The following is a 15,249-nucleotide window of genomic DNA, read 5'->3' on the forward strand; positions in this document are numbered from 1 at the left end:
AAATGCTTAATTATCGCTCTTTTGCAAAAAAAATCAGAGAATTGTTTATATTTAATATAATATATAGTGTCAGTCAGTCAATAAGCATTTATTATTTACCTATTATGTGCTAGGCACTGTGCTAAGCACCAGGGATATAAAAAAAGATAATTCCTGTACTCAAGGAGCTAGAAGCCTAAGGGGCAGAGACAACATGCAAGTAACTATATTCAAACAAATTATACACAAGATAGATAGAAAATAATCCACAGAGGAAGGCATTAGAATTAAGAGAGGTTGGGGAAGTTTTCCTGTAGAAGGTGGGATTTTATCTAGGACCAAGGAAGCCAGGAGGCAGAGATGAGGAGGGAGCAGCATTCCAGGCAGGAGGGAGAAATGGTGAAAATTTCCACAGTCAAAAGATTGTTTGATGAATAATTAAGAAGGCTAGTGTCACTGGACTAAAGAACATGATATAAATTTAGCATTTGTATTTCCTTTCCATATATACATTATATATATATACACACACAGAGCTATATCTACATATCTTACTTATCTGCATTAATGCCATTTCCTATCAGTAAGATAAACTCCTTGAGGGTACAGGCTATCCTTTTTTTGTCTCTAAATCCCTAATGGCTAATATAGTGCTGAGTACACAGAGTAGAAGTTAAAAAAATTATTAATGAAATAAAATGAAATTTAATTTTAATATTGGTGTCTAAATTAATTTCCAGGTGCTACATCTTCTGCTTATTTCTATAAACTCCATAATCAGCTTTTGTCAATTTAATTTAGTAACTAGCCAAATCGAGTTACTCAGAACTTATTGCTAACCATTTTTTTTAACTTTTACATTATCATTAAACTAATAATTGCTATCTCTATCTCTTATCATTTTTACTTACCAGGTATTCCAAACCACAGCAACTTATTTCCTTTAGATAAGAGGTTCATAACTTGAGATCCACAAACTTTAAAAAAAATTATTTTGATAATTGTTTTTCTATATATTCTATGTAATTGGTTTCCTTTGTAATCCTATGCCTTTTATTTTATGCATCTATGCATTATTCTGAGAAGGGATAGAAAGAATTCATTAGACTGCCATAACTAAATATAAGTATTTATGATGAAATAAATTATTTTTGTACAAAAAGTTCAGAATCTTTGCTTTAGATTCTTAATTGTAGCCATTTTTAACACAGTTCTTTTAAGTTAATGGAATATTTCATCTAAGATTATGAAATAGTCATTTTCACTGAAGCACAACCACACTTTGTTCATCAAGATCAGATGTTGTGATACACATACCTTTTTCAACCATGTTAATTTTCTATGTATACATCTTACTAACATATGGATATGATTATTCAGACCAAAAAATTTCAATTATTAACATAATATTTCTATCTCTTTTACTTCCCAAATTGTATCATACTTGGGAAGGACCTTTTATTTAGAAGAGTCTGGATTTTAAGTTCTATTAAAGGATGAGAAACTATGAGCAAAAACTCATTTGGGAATCATTTTCTAAATTTACTGAATTGACTGTGCTGGGTCATGCCTGGGTTAGAAGAGGGCTAGACACTATAGCCACAATAGCCAGCCTGTACCACTAATCTATTCTTGTTCTCCGGAAATAGGCCTTTCCAAGGCATTTTCACTTATGCAGAATGCATCATCACATTTTGGCAAGAATTAGTTATAAATCTATGCTGGATCCAATACATCAAAGAAAACACAGGATGTGGAACACTTTTCAGAATAAAACTTGCAAAAAAGGGAAATGTCAATCTGATAGAGAGGTAATGAAGTCACAGAAGAAGTAATTCATATGTACATTGAAGTCCCCAGGTGAGATCGAGGTCAACAGATTACATGAAACTATTGAAGGCTTCCCTCTGCCCCCCACAGTCATTATAGGAGCTAGATTTAGGAGAAATGGAAAGGGTCTTTTTGATAACCAAATCTATTTCCCATAATCTGTGATTCAGCTCATAGTACACAGGTACACTGTGGTAAAATCAGAGATAACCAATCCATAATACTTATATTTATGTCAAATATACTCATTTCTTTAAGATACTTAGGGATACATTTTATAGAGTATAATGTAGTTTTTCACTTCATGCCTTGTTAAAAATATATCATAAAGCTATTTTCAGACAATTTGTTTATACAAGCAAATAAATTCCTATTTCAAAGTCATTTTTAAAAGATTGGAAGCACTAAATGGGATTAAGGTCTAACTTTTTTCTCCCAGTAGAATGTATATCCAAAACTATGATGAAAAATCATCACTAAAATAGCATTAACTTAAAAACATTTTACAGCAAATGTTGCTACAATGTATAAGTTCTACAAGGCCAAAGATGCCTGTATAAAATTCTCATGGAAAGGTAACAGAATAGGAATAGGGAATGAGATAATATTCTTATTGGTCCATTTTTTTTTTTGCTAGTTCAGCAGGGAATTAAGTTAACATTAATGCACTAAAAGAATTTAATTGAAATTTGTTTGCACTATCTGTCAAAACTACAGTCTAATTAAGCAATTGTAATGTAATTTAAAATGCTACATATATTTTAAATTTTTATCCAGAATGAGGAAACATAAATATAATACACTACCAAGATTATTTTTAAAAGTAGATCTCATGATCTCATTCAATCCTCAAAACCTGTTCTGTATTTTACAATGCAAGGAACCTCTAATACTAGTAACTCCTCACAGATAAATACTATCTAAATAATAAGTATGAGTATTCCATATAGAACAGCTATTGGTTGATTAATGATTTATCATTTTTGTAACTTAGGGTTATCATCAATGAAATCATTATTCGTTGACGTTCTGTACAAAAAAAAACTCCCTAAGATCAGGATCCTTAAAGGGTTTGTAGAAGGAATATGACAGGAACCTACCTATTCAGGGAAGACGGGGAAAAAGATTAGGTACAAATATTGGGCTTATCCAATTTGACCATAATCCTATCAAAGTGGACTAAGATGAGTTTTCTAACTAACATTTCTTTTTTTTTTTCTATCTAACCTTTCTTAAGAAAGGAATTTTTCTTGGTGAATTCATGGATTTTACACACATGAGAACAGAACTTAAATCAAGGGAGATACACTGTACTGAGTTCCTCCTTTATTAGGCATTTTCTAGATTTACTTTTTATTTTATTTTCCTCTTTTAAGTATTCAAAGCATGCCCTATGATAAGTCTCTCCATATCCATGCTGAAATTTCCCATGCATAACATTGCAAGTTTTTATATTTACATTTACAAAGTCATGCAGGTGATTTATTTTACCTTTGTCTGCGCCCACAGCAGGTGGGTGAACACCAGCTTTAATGAAAGAAAACAAAAATAGGACACTATGTGGTTAGTTACAAGATGGAAATGCATGCTGAGAGATTAGAAAAAAGTACTTATTAAAATGCCAATTCATGTAAGTATAAATGAAATGCAATACCTAAGATTTTCTGTTGTTCCAAATGTACCAAGAAGCAAATACAAAGTTACTAACCACACATTATTTAAGCTTATATTATTTGTGCTTTGTGCTAATGATTAACACTAATGCAGGCTGAGAATATTTCAAACAACTTTTTTTAGAGAAGATATTATCATATTTAAGAAAAGTCCTCAAGAATAATTGAGTAACTTCTAAAAAGCTTTTTTGGAGGACAATTGGGGTTAAGTGACTTGCCCAAGGTCACATGGCTAGATTTGTGTTAAGTGTCTGAGGCCGGATCAGAACCCAGGTCCTCCTGACTCCAGGGCCGGTGCTCTATTCACTGCGCCACCTAGCCACCCCTAAAAAGCTTTAAAAATGAGAGATTCGCAAACATGTAATGCATTTGATAGTGTCATCATCATTTTAATAAAATCCTCCCAAGTATTAATCATTCAAATAATCAAAAAAATTCCAAAGGGTAATAAAGCCTAAAATGGCTCCATTAAAGTCTTGCTTATTGCTCCTGATCACTTAATGAAATATTTTGCTTCTTCATCTTAGTCCGAGTAGTGAATTTAAGGACCTTGTCCATACCATAGAAAAATCATGGGCTATTTAATTAACCTTTAAAATGACTGGATTAAGAGGGAAAGGAAATTTTAGTGATCACCTGGTCAAGTTTCTTAATTTTACAGATGAGAAAACGAGCCCAGAGAAGTTGTGACTTGTCACATACATAGTGAAACCCACAAGTCATGAACTATACTGTCTTGTTACAAAGAAGAGAGGGGGAAAGAGACATACAGAGAGATAGAGATAAGGAGGGAGGAGAGAAGGAGAGAGAAAGAAGAAGAGAGAGGCAGGGAAAGAGAAGGACAGAGAGAGAGGGCAGAAGGAGAGAGGGAAGGAGAAAAGAAGGAATGAAGGGAAAAAAATGAAGGAAAGGAAGGAAGGAAGGAAGGTAGAAAAAGAAAGAAAATTCAACCACCTGGAGAAACCTTTTATTTTTCCCCCTCATACTGTAATCTAAGCTTTCAAATTTTCATGCTAAACTTGCACTAGGTTTGGTTTTAAAATATGTAAAATAATGAAGAGCCACTAAAAACCTTTCCATGACATATACAAGGATGTTCCTTAAAAAGAGAGAAAAAGTTTAGCTTTATTAAAAGGCAAACACACTGACTTTTTGGAACAGAAAGGAAGACTTCCTTTAATACATACCCATCTTACCTTCATCCACAGTTGTCACAGCTTCCTCAGTTATTTGACTTCCAGATCCTGCTGAGGTTTGTGCATAGAAATAAAACTTGTAGCGTGTGCTGTAACTTAAGTTTCTTAAAACCAGGCTTGTCATGTTGGCTGCAATTTTTAGATCTACCAAAGGGCCCAATTCATGTGTGCTGTTAACTGTCATGGGAAAACAAACACACTCACAATTAGCTGATATCATTTCATATTAGGAACAAAATCAGCATTACTGTAGATAGCCAACCAAAGGCTCAACGCTACATTATTTCTATCCTGTTCATTCTTTGCTTCAAGGGGCTAATATTATACTGAGCTTTTTGGATGTTTGCCATGAGGCATGTAATAAGAAGAAAAAAGGGAGAGGTGGGGGTGGTTTGAGAAATCCCTTATGAAGAATTGTGGAAGATCCAATAGTTAGGGCCACAATATGATTTCCTGACTCTGTCTTCAAATTACAGTTATATGTAATATTAACCCATACATGTTAACTCAGAGGCAACATATCAATTGGGTACAAAGTTGCTATTCTTGCTGATATCACAGTTATACTCTATTTGACTTAGCTAATAATGACATGCTAATTTTTCTTAAGTTTTGACCAATGGTGGAAAATTACATAGTGTAAATCTGTTGTTTTATAGTGTACACAATCTTTCCCTTCAAATAGAAATGTTGAGAGTATACTTTGACAATTATATCATACAAACTGTAAAAAATAAACATTAATATTAAATATAAAAATAAATGGCAATCAGCTAAGGAGTGAAAAGGGCTTTTCTTCCCCCTTTTCCTCGATTTTCCACTGCCCCCAGTAACTTACTTGGCTGAAACTTCAGGGTATATGCTGTCAAAATACCATTTGGATGACTTGGCGGATCCCATTCCAGAGTTAATGAATCAAGGGTTGGATTAACAATCTTCAGAAAAAGAGGAGCACTGGGAACTTGTAATGAGAAAACAGGGTAAGTACAAATAATCTCCTCAAATATTGCATATTATACTGGAAATAGCATATTACACAACAGTACACAATACTTCTAATTTTAAAGCCTCTAGTCAGTTGTTTTGCTTGATAGTTATTTATTGCCAAGGGTTATCATTGTGCCCAATAAGTTTCCAGTTCTAGTCATTTCTATTTTGACAGCATCTTTTAAATCTATCTTCTCTTTATTCTCATTGCCACTATCGTGATTTAGGTTCTCATTGCCAACCCCCTAGACCATCAGTTCTTAAACTTTTTGGTCTCAAGACCCCTTATACTCTTAAAAATGATTCAGACCTCCAAACACTTTTGTTTATGTTGGTTATATCTATTGATATTTACCATGTTAGAAATTAAAATAGATACCTTAAAACATTATTAGATTCACTTAAAATAACAGTAAGTCCACGACATGTTAACATAAATAACTTATTTTATAAAATCTTATTTTCCAAAACAAAAGATTAAGTGAGAATAGTGGCGCTGATTTAAATATTTTTTTGCAATTCTCCTTAATATCTGGCTTAATAGAAGATAGCTGAATCCTTGTTTCTGTTTTAACATTCAGCCTATTGAGATATATTATTTTGACTGAAATATATGAAGAAAATTGGGCTTCAGATGATATGTACTTGGAAAACAGAGGAGTATTTTAATAGGCAAATTACATCTAGGTATTATTACAAAAATAGTTTTGACTTTGGTGATTCTTTGAAAGCTCAGGGACCTTAAGGGGTTCATGGACCACACTTTTGAGAACCACTGCCTGAGACTATGGCAGTTGTCTTTAACATCTAACCTGTTCTCTGCTCCATCCCATCCTTTCTTTATAAAGTGGCCAGAATAATCTTCCTAAAATCTAATCTTCCTAAGATACTAAGGATCTGATCATATCACTCCTCTGCTCAAAAATCTTCCATGACTACGTATGGCCCAACTAGTAAAGTTTAAATTTTGTCTGGCATTGGTATCACCTACTCTTATAGTCTATCTATACTCCAGATGAATTGGACCATTCTTTCCCAAAACATGCTCTCATACACTCAAATCTTTGCTCAAATTGTTCCTTATGTATCCATATATTACTCTTCTTCCTATACTCTATGGTCTACCCAGTCTGGCTCTTGCTGTTCCCTACACGACATCTTATTTCCTGCTCCCTTTTTTCCCATTCGTCTTTGCATTTCCATGCATGGAATGCAACTCCTTCCTCACTTTGTCTCTTAGAAACCCTTGTTTCCTTCAAGACTTAACTCATACCCTACCTTTTACATGAAGCTTTTCCTGACTCTTCCAACTCCTAGGACCTTCCCACTTAAAATGACCTTGAATTTATTTTGTAAATAATTTGTATATATGCTTATGTATGTATGTGTCTCTCTGATTAAAGACAGGGACTGTTTCATTTCTACCTTTGTATTACTAGCACCTGGAACATAGTAGGATTTAACAAATGCTTGTTGGTTGCCTGAAATGTCCTCCCACCTCATTTTCACCTATAAAACTCCTACATAGCCTTAAAAGCCCAATTAAAATACCATCTCTTCTAGGAAATCATGGATAATGAATTCTCTTATCAGACCTAATACAGGCACATTGTATTGTGATTCTCTCATGCCCCTATAATGTAATATTGTGTTGAAGCCAGCTCATATAGGCTCTCAGGAGCTGATTGTTAAATTTTCAGTTTGAGTATATTCACCTTGGAAATTGGCAAAGGCTACAAGTCAGAGTTTGATTTATTTTTTGATGACTAATCACTGAAGACATTATTAGAAAAAATCTTAATAATATAAATTAAACTTAAAACTTTATCAAGCATATTTTCCTACTGAGAGCCAGTTGTTAAACCTTTACTAGTATAGTTCTGATTATAGTTGTCTATGTTGGTGTCTCATCTGCCTCTTAGACTATAAGATCCTGGAGGTCAGGGAATATGTCTTATCTAAATTTTATAACACCCCAGAGTTTAGCATGGTGCTCTACAAATGGGAGGTGTTTGATAAATGTTGGTCATATTTGTATTTATGCTATTGAAAATAAATTTAGTATGGTTTTATCAGGTACTATTCTAAAACATCTTGGTTTATTTTTTTTTTCATTTTTAACAGTCACTTTTAAAGTCATTAAGGCCATACCTACACATTGGCCTAACTTTTTCTAGTCTTCAGATGTCACTCTCTATGGCAAATTGAAAGTGGCACCTGAATAAGAGTAAAAAAAAATCCCACCCCCCTTGGTGAAATACTTCCTCTAAACCATTAAATGGAAATTGCTATTAGTTTAAATAGAACACAAGTTCTCCCCTAAAAGTTATTTAATATGGTGAAAAGGAGAAAAGGGGAGCACTAAAAAAGGAACAGATAGAGAAGGAATGGACGATTTAGGGCCTGAGAGAAATACTGACATGCGTTAGCCTTCCATGGAACCTCTGAGTGTCTTACTTGGCTTATTTGTTTCATTTGAGTTTCTTTGTTGAAGTGTGCTTTATCTTTGCAAAACTTGTAAACAGCTAATCTGACCTCGTAATGTCTCTAGCTGGGAGTAAATGGGGAAAAAAAGATGTTCCTTCTATACCTAATAAAAGCTAAAGAAAAACAAGCAGGACAGGACTGTGTATTCTAGGGAGCCCTTTTCTCTCAGAGAATGTGGGATCTAGGTCTTATGTAGTAACAGATTATTCTCTCCTAATGGTCAGTGCTAACACACTGTGGATGACACAGGTTCCTTACTGCGGTCTGATGCATAATACCTAGTACAGAGAGGGATGAATGGAGAAGTAGACATTGACTTCACTCAGGTGGGTGATTGCCTGCTCTGCCCACAGAGTGCTTTGATATCTCTGTTTGTTGGGCTTTGGTATGCACCCAAGTAGGAAAATCAAATATTGGCTTCTAAAATAGAGACTATTCTGTCATATCGAATTTTCCAAGGTGACTCAATGGCTAACAAAGTTCTCATTCTTTCTAGTCTGTAATCTCATACCTCCTTCTGGAGTACTGAATACTTGGTCAACACTGGCAGGCCCCTCCCCTTTCCCATTAACAACTCGAACATTCAGTGTGTAATGGCTAAAAGGCTCCAGGCCTGGCAACATGCCATGAGTCTTGTTGCCATTGAAGGTGAGGATTTTTTTCTCAACATGACGCCTGTGTCTCTTAGATGAATTTTTCACTTTCCAGTAGTAAATCTAAATGGAGAGAAAATCAGCAACATATGAAGGAGAGAACACAGAAGGGGTTTGGGGTTAAACAAACATAGTAAATTTATATTCTTTCAGTAAAATTCCTGCCTCCTGGATTTATAGCTACATGAGGCTTTAAAGGTCATGTTATCCAACTTCCTCATTTTGCAGATGAGGAAACAGTCTGAGTGGTTAAGTGACTTGCCTGGGGTCACAATCTAATAATTGTCTAAGATAGGTTTTGAACTCATGTCTTCCTGGATCCATGAGTAAAAGTAATATGAAGCCCAGAGGTCACTGGGAAAATTAAATTGGCTATGAATAATATAATGGTATACCTAGTTTTTTTTTTTAAGGGAGGGAAGATAGATGGCACAGTGGATAGAGTGCCAGGCCTTGAGTCAAAAGACTCATCTTCCTGAGTTCAAATCCAGCTTCAGGCACTCATTAGATGTGTGACTCTAGGGAAGTCACATAACCTTGTTTGCCTTAGTTTCCTCATTTGTAAAATGAACTGGAGAAGGAAATGGCAAACCATTCCAGTATCTTTGCTAAGAAAACCCCAAATGGTGTCACAAAGTATCTGACACTACTGAAAATGACAGAACAAAAACATTTTATTAAGCAGACATGAAAGCAATACTCAGCTTGGGTACATCCAGGAAATAGATAATAACTAAGCTCAAAATTATTGGTAAAGAAGGATTTAGTAATCATAGAAAAGGTAATATGATGATACAGTAAATTTTAACTAGCCAGTAATTTTATGTTTGGGAGAATCAAATAATGATTATGGCTTTAATATAATAGCAAAAAAGGAAAGAAGAATTTTTTTCATAATCATTCCAGAACTATTAGTTATCATTAAATCAATTAATCAACAATCATTTATTGAGTACAGGTTATATTTAATTCTAGGATGCAATGTGGAAAATGTATTATGGGAAATGATATAATTCAGAAAAATTCCACTTGTCTTTGGATGCTATCCAGCATAACATACTATTACTTGTGATTTTCTCCAACATTCCTATGGTATAACTAGGCTGTGCCAAGGATAAATCATTGCTTGTGTGTATGCCATTTTACCATGTTTAATTTTTAATAAAATGAGCATGATAACAGTTAAAATATTAATTTCCTGGAGTCAGAATGAACAAGCCAGAAAGTTTAGTAGAGTTAAAACGATCACTAGACATTTTATCACCCTTAAATCTTCATTAATCAACACTCCTATGCTTTGTAAGTGCAACAATGACCATTGTTCATAAGAAAGATCCTGAGGCACTCTGAGGTCTTCAAGGGTCATCTGAATTATCAAAGAAAGGCCAAATCATATTGTAGCATTTGTCCTGCTTTGTGATTTCACCAGGTGTGGAGCATTTCTACTAAAGCTTATTGGCAACTTTTCCATAACTTATAGCTCTAGAGAGTTGCCTGGGTTGCTGAGAGGTTGAGATGGTCACATAGCCTGCCCACAGGCTTCCTAGCTCAGTGTCATAACTGGGACTTGACCTTATGTCTTCCTGACTCCAAGAATGGCACTCTATCTACCACTCCCTTGATCTCTAGTTTTAGTATTAAGTACATTTTATCATATTGCTATTCTTTGAAAGTTGGTAATCCATACATAACAGCACCCTAATTTCCAGAATATATTATTATTTTTAGGCCAAGTAGAATATTTTATCTTTTATTATATGGTATTAAGAAATTCTAATCTTGGATCATCACCTGTTTAGGTTTGGGTCATAAATGAAAGCATCTAGGATAGATCAGATCCTTAAATCTTTTTCTAGATCTGAACATAGATTTTCTAGATGGATTCTATTATATATTCTACATTAGTATATCAACATTCTATATTGACTCTATCAAATGTAGTTTCCCAAGTCCTAATACTTGATAACTAACATTTATATAGCACTTTCAAGTTTGCAAAACTCTTTGCATATATTATCTCATTTGATCTTTACAACAACTCTGTGAACATGGTGCTATTCTTTTCCCCATTTTATAGACAAGGAGACCAAAGCTGAGAAATGTTATGTGACTTGACCAATGAAGCCTACAAATGTCTGAGACTACATTGGAAGACTGGTCTTCTTGATTCCAAGTTCAGTAATTCTGAGTATCCCCAAACTTATGATTCTATAACTGACACTGGAAGTGGACCTAGCTTAGTATGGCAAGCCTTTTCTTTCTCAAACCTTTGATTAAAAGAAAAGAAAAATTGATGGCGGTGGAAACAATGGGGAAGTGTTTCCCTTTACTTGCCCGATAGCCTTTCAAGTGTCCTCGAATACTTTTCAGGGGTACTGGCTCCCAGTGTACCTCAGCCAAAGTGCTGTTCACCACATTCACACGTACATTGCTGGGAGCCATCATTGGTACTGGAAGAATGAAAGGAGCAGGAGTTACAGGCATGCTATCATACTGTTTACTCTGGGCTTTATTTATAAAACCCTTGGCTTAGAAATGGACTTTAATAGTATACTTCTAAAGGTTTTCAGGGACTGAAAGATCATATATCTTAATTTGGTTATTGCTTTAGCAGAGCAAAACATTTTTTAAAAAATAGAAATCTATTCTTGTATTCTGGACACTTTTTTTGAGCAATGATATTTTAAAATTCTGGCTCCCCAAGCAATTGTCTTTTAAATATTGCCCATAGAAATAGTATTGCCATGAAACGTTGGCCTCCTCCCTCCCTTCTAATGGCTCGCAGACACTGCATGAGTGTTTGAGTAGCAGTCACATTTATTTTTTTAGAAGAACGTAAAAATGGCATTAACGGTGAGGCACCTGCAATCCCTAGTACTGGGAAAGGTTGAGTTTCTGACCTGCAGAACTCAGGTCCTGAGTAGATGTCTGTACTAAGTCCAGCCCTGGAAGGGCAAGCCCCACGGAAGTGGTTAGCCCCCAGGCCCAGGTTGGAAAAATAGAGTAGGCTGAAGTTTCAATAGTGGTCAACACTAATAATGCCTGTGGGTGACCCCTGTACTTCCAAGGATGCAGTCTTAAAAAAAGAGCATAAATAAAAAAGAACAAGACACTCACAGTCCTCTCCAGAATGCCCAATGATTATCATAGGCTCTGGAGCAAATCCAAAGTCATTTAGCGCTTGCACTTTCACCAAATATGGCACAAAGGTTGGTGTGCCTGACACAATGTACTTGGACACATTTGCAACTACAACAGATGTCCACTCATCATCACCATCCTTCTGGCGCCAGCTGACTTTATACTGAAGACCAGGTCCGTTAGCATCAAAACCTTTTAAGGGCTACAGGGAAAAAATCCAAATAAACAGATAACAAACTAATAACAACATAAAAATCAAACCATAATAAACAACTCAAAATAAAATTGTTTTAATTCTCAGAAACCTCATAAAAAGTCAGACTACATTAATTATACCACACTAACACTTTAGTCTTATAATCAACTCAATTCCTAAATGTAAATAAAATCAGTAAACACAGAAAACTATTTTTCTAAAGGAACTGTCTTCTTTTCTGTGATGGAAAACAAAGTTTATTGGGGATTACAGTTTCAAAGAGGTTAGACTATCACAATGCAATAAATATAGGGAAAGCATCTGGGAAAGGATGGAGATAAATGAACAGCGAGATGAATGGACCTTAGACCACCAGAGATCTGATCTTAATGCGCCCTCACTGAGGAGTAAACAATTAAGGTACATAGGTACATGCAAAAGAGTAAGGGGTGGCATGACAGAGGAGTAATAGAGAAAGAAGAGTTAATTCTGCATCCTGACTTAATTACTCCATTTCAATAACAATCCTTGCACACACACACACACACACACACACACACACCCTCTTCCCCATTTACTTGTGGGGATGCAGAATGCTACAACTGCATGAGACCTTAAGAGGTAATCTAGTTCAGGGGTTCTTAGTCTGGGGACTTAAGGAACCTTTTTTTAAGTGCATTTCACTGCAGTTAGTTTCCTTTGTAATCCTATGTATTTTTTTATGCATTTATAAAATTCTGAGAAGGGGTCCTCAGGTGTCACCAGACTAGGTTAATAACCCCCTGATCTAGTCCAATTCCCTCAGTTTAACAAATAAAGTAACTGAACCCAGAGGGGTTAAAGTTTTGAATAGGGTTATACAGTTGAATATACTAATTGATCAATTCCCCCATGAATGGCAGCTTTCTACCTGCCCAGTACAGGTGTTTTGTTGTTGTTTGTCCTTCTTCTAGAAGAGGACCTTGACATCAGGAAGGTGATTCTATGACATGCAAATGAATTAGATTTAAGTGAGGGAGGGTTGCGCAAAGTCACCAGCTTCACTCTGTCCTCCAGAGTCATCTGCGTCCCACAGCCAAATATAGATCAAGACAACTGGAGTGCAGGTGCTGGTTCCTAAAGGCTACTAACCCAAGACACACAGAGTCCTATCCAAAGAAGCACCAGCCACATATTTTAGATACATTACTCATTCAATTACTAACCAGTGTCATCTGTATTTCATTAGAAAAGGATTGTGGTTAAGGTGGATTTGGGATCACAGAATTTATAGTTGGAAGGGGCCTTGGAGATATAGTCCATCCCTCACTTTCAGATGAGGAAATTGACTTGTTACATTTTATTTTGAGAAGTCAAATATCTTTTTTGTTCGTTTGATCCATCATTTGATGAATATAATCATCAGGGATTACATTGATACAGCATTAAAGTTGACAGTGTACTTTGCTGACATAACTTTGTGAGGTACATAGTTTAAAGATGAGGAAACTGAGATTTACAGAAATGATGCAATATAACCATGAAATATAGCAAATGACTCATTACATTTTAAAAATGAAGGTCTTAAAGAAGACTCATGTGAAGACACTATCCTGTGCAATGTATGCTCCTGCGCAATGATGGTGGAGCCATGGGTGGGGAATATTTTATACATTGTCAGATATTTTCAATGTATTGATTAGTTTTGCTGACTTTTCTCCCTTTCACTTTTTATTTCTTTTCAAATAATTCTTTGTTATAAAAGATGGCTCTCTGGGAGGGACAGGGGAGGGGTAAAATGAGAGATCTAGTTGATGTAAAAACAAAATATGTCAATAAAATTTATTTTTAGAAATGAAGCTATTAGGTTAATCAGCTCACCTGCCATGTAATCACCAAATTATCAGGCTCTGATCCTATTCCTTCAACAGCAGTAGGATTCTCTTCTGGTTCTAGAAGTTAAATAGTAACATGTGAGGAAGCCCTCATTCTGGACTTTTGGCTTTTGAACAGGCAAACTTCTTTTAAAAACAGAATTATTAATTTACCTGCTGCTTTAGTCATATAATATTCTGACGCTTCACTGGGCAGACTTCTACCAATACTGTTGACAGCAATTACACGGAAAGCGTATTTTATGTAGGGAGAAAGTTTCAACTCTGCTGTTGTCTGTGTTCCAGGAACATCAGTCTGGTGATGCCATATGCCTGGCTCATGTAAGGCATCTTCGTATTCAATGATGAAATCTAGCAAAAACAAAAAAACAAACCATAAAGTCCCCAGGGAATTTTGCTCTCAAAAGAGACCTGGTTGCCAGGGATGGCTTTTGATGAAGAAGTGAATGGGCTGTTCTAATAATGTTAATGATAGCTGATGTTTTAATAAGGTTTTATGGCTTACAAAGTGCTTTACACAAGTTTTATAATTTGATCTGTCTGGTAATGTGAATGACCTAACTTTGAAGAAAAATCTCATTTAAATAGCTAGTACTTCATACTGCAGCCATTATTATCAATATTTAGAGGTCCCAGTCTTTCTGATGTATGAGGTGTAGCAAATTAAAAAAAGGTATGGAGTTAATCTGGAAATCTCTAGAAAATATTAAATTGTGTTCATGTGCACGCACGCGGGTGTGTGTGTGTGTGTGTGTGTGTGTGTGTGTGTGTGTGTGTGTGTGTGTGTGTGTGTGTTACTCTGGTTTAGAAGTATGTGTATACTCCTAGAAAAATAGGTAATAAATATTCTGCCTTAAGGCTGTCTTGTCCCACCCTCGGGGGTCATTGCTAAAGATTCCAAAGGGCAAGTACCTTTTGAATGATAGTTTATAAATTACATATTAGTTTATAATTATAAAAATATAATCTTGAGATTATATTTTTGGGTTGTTCTCCTAGACAAGAGTTATCTTGCATTTGGGTGGGGAGAAACCTGCAGGACAAATCTACATAGCTTTGAATGGGGAGGGGGAAAGGGAAGGAAGAGGAGAAAGGAAGAAGAGGGGAAGAAAGAAGGGAGGAAGAAAGAGAAAAAGAGAGAGAAATGTTCAGTAGTCCCCTTGCTCTGAGCTGCTTATCTTTCTCTCTCTAGCCATTATTTCATCTCCTGGTTTGTTTAAGCCAAAACTAAAA

General features: G+C 35.3%; 1 protein-coding gene across 9 annotated transcripts in view; it reads right to left on the reverse strand.

Annotated features, from left to right (window-relative positions):
• NRCAM (neuronal cell adhesion molecule) overlaps positions 1 to 15,249 on the reverse strand; it is a 319,224-nt gene that overhangs the window by 25,869 nt on the left and 278,106 nt on the right. For 6 of the 9 annotated variants that reach the window (XM_069107011.1, XM_069107012.1, XM_069107014.1 and 3 more), the window contains 8 exons: positions 14,170 to 14,367; positions 14,003 to 14,073; positions 11,923 to 12,148; positions 11,140 to 11,255; positions 8,664 to 8,868; positions 5,517 to 5,639; positions 4,679 to 4,855; positions 3,301 to 3,336 (listed from right to left, as the gene is read on the reverse strand). In XM_069107011.1, the coding sequence (XP_068963112.1) occupies positions 3,301 to 3,336; positions 4,679 to 4,855; positions 5,517 to 5,639; positions 8,664 to 8,868; positions 11,140 to 11,255; positions 11,923 to 12,148; positions 14,003 to 14,073; positions 14,170 to 14,367 (1,152 nt within the window). Of the gene's footprint in view, positions 1 to 3,300; positions 3,337 to 4,669; positions 4,856 to 5,516; positions 5,640 to 8,663; positions 8,869 to 11,139; positions 11,256 to 11,922; positions 12,149 to 14,002; positions 14,074 to 14,169; positions 14,368 to 15,249 lie in introns of all 9 variants that reach the window. The other 3 variants (XM_069107018.1, XM_069107016.1, XM_069107017.1) reach the window with 2 other exon arrangements.

The sequence above is a fragment of the Petaurus breviceps genome, unplaced genomic scaffold (assembly GCF_028583685.1).
Source record: "Petaurus breviceps papuanus isolate PSGF00001 unplaced genomic scaffold, PetGlider_PUasm1.0 84, whole genome shotgun sequence".
Taxonomy (NCBI): domain Eukaryota; kingdom Metazoa; phylum Chordata; class Mammalia; order Diprotodontia; family Petauridae; genus Petaurus; species Petaurus breviceps.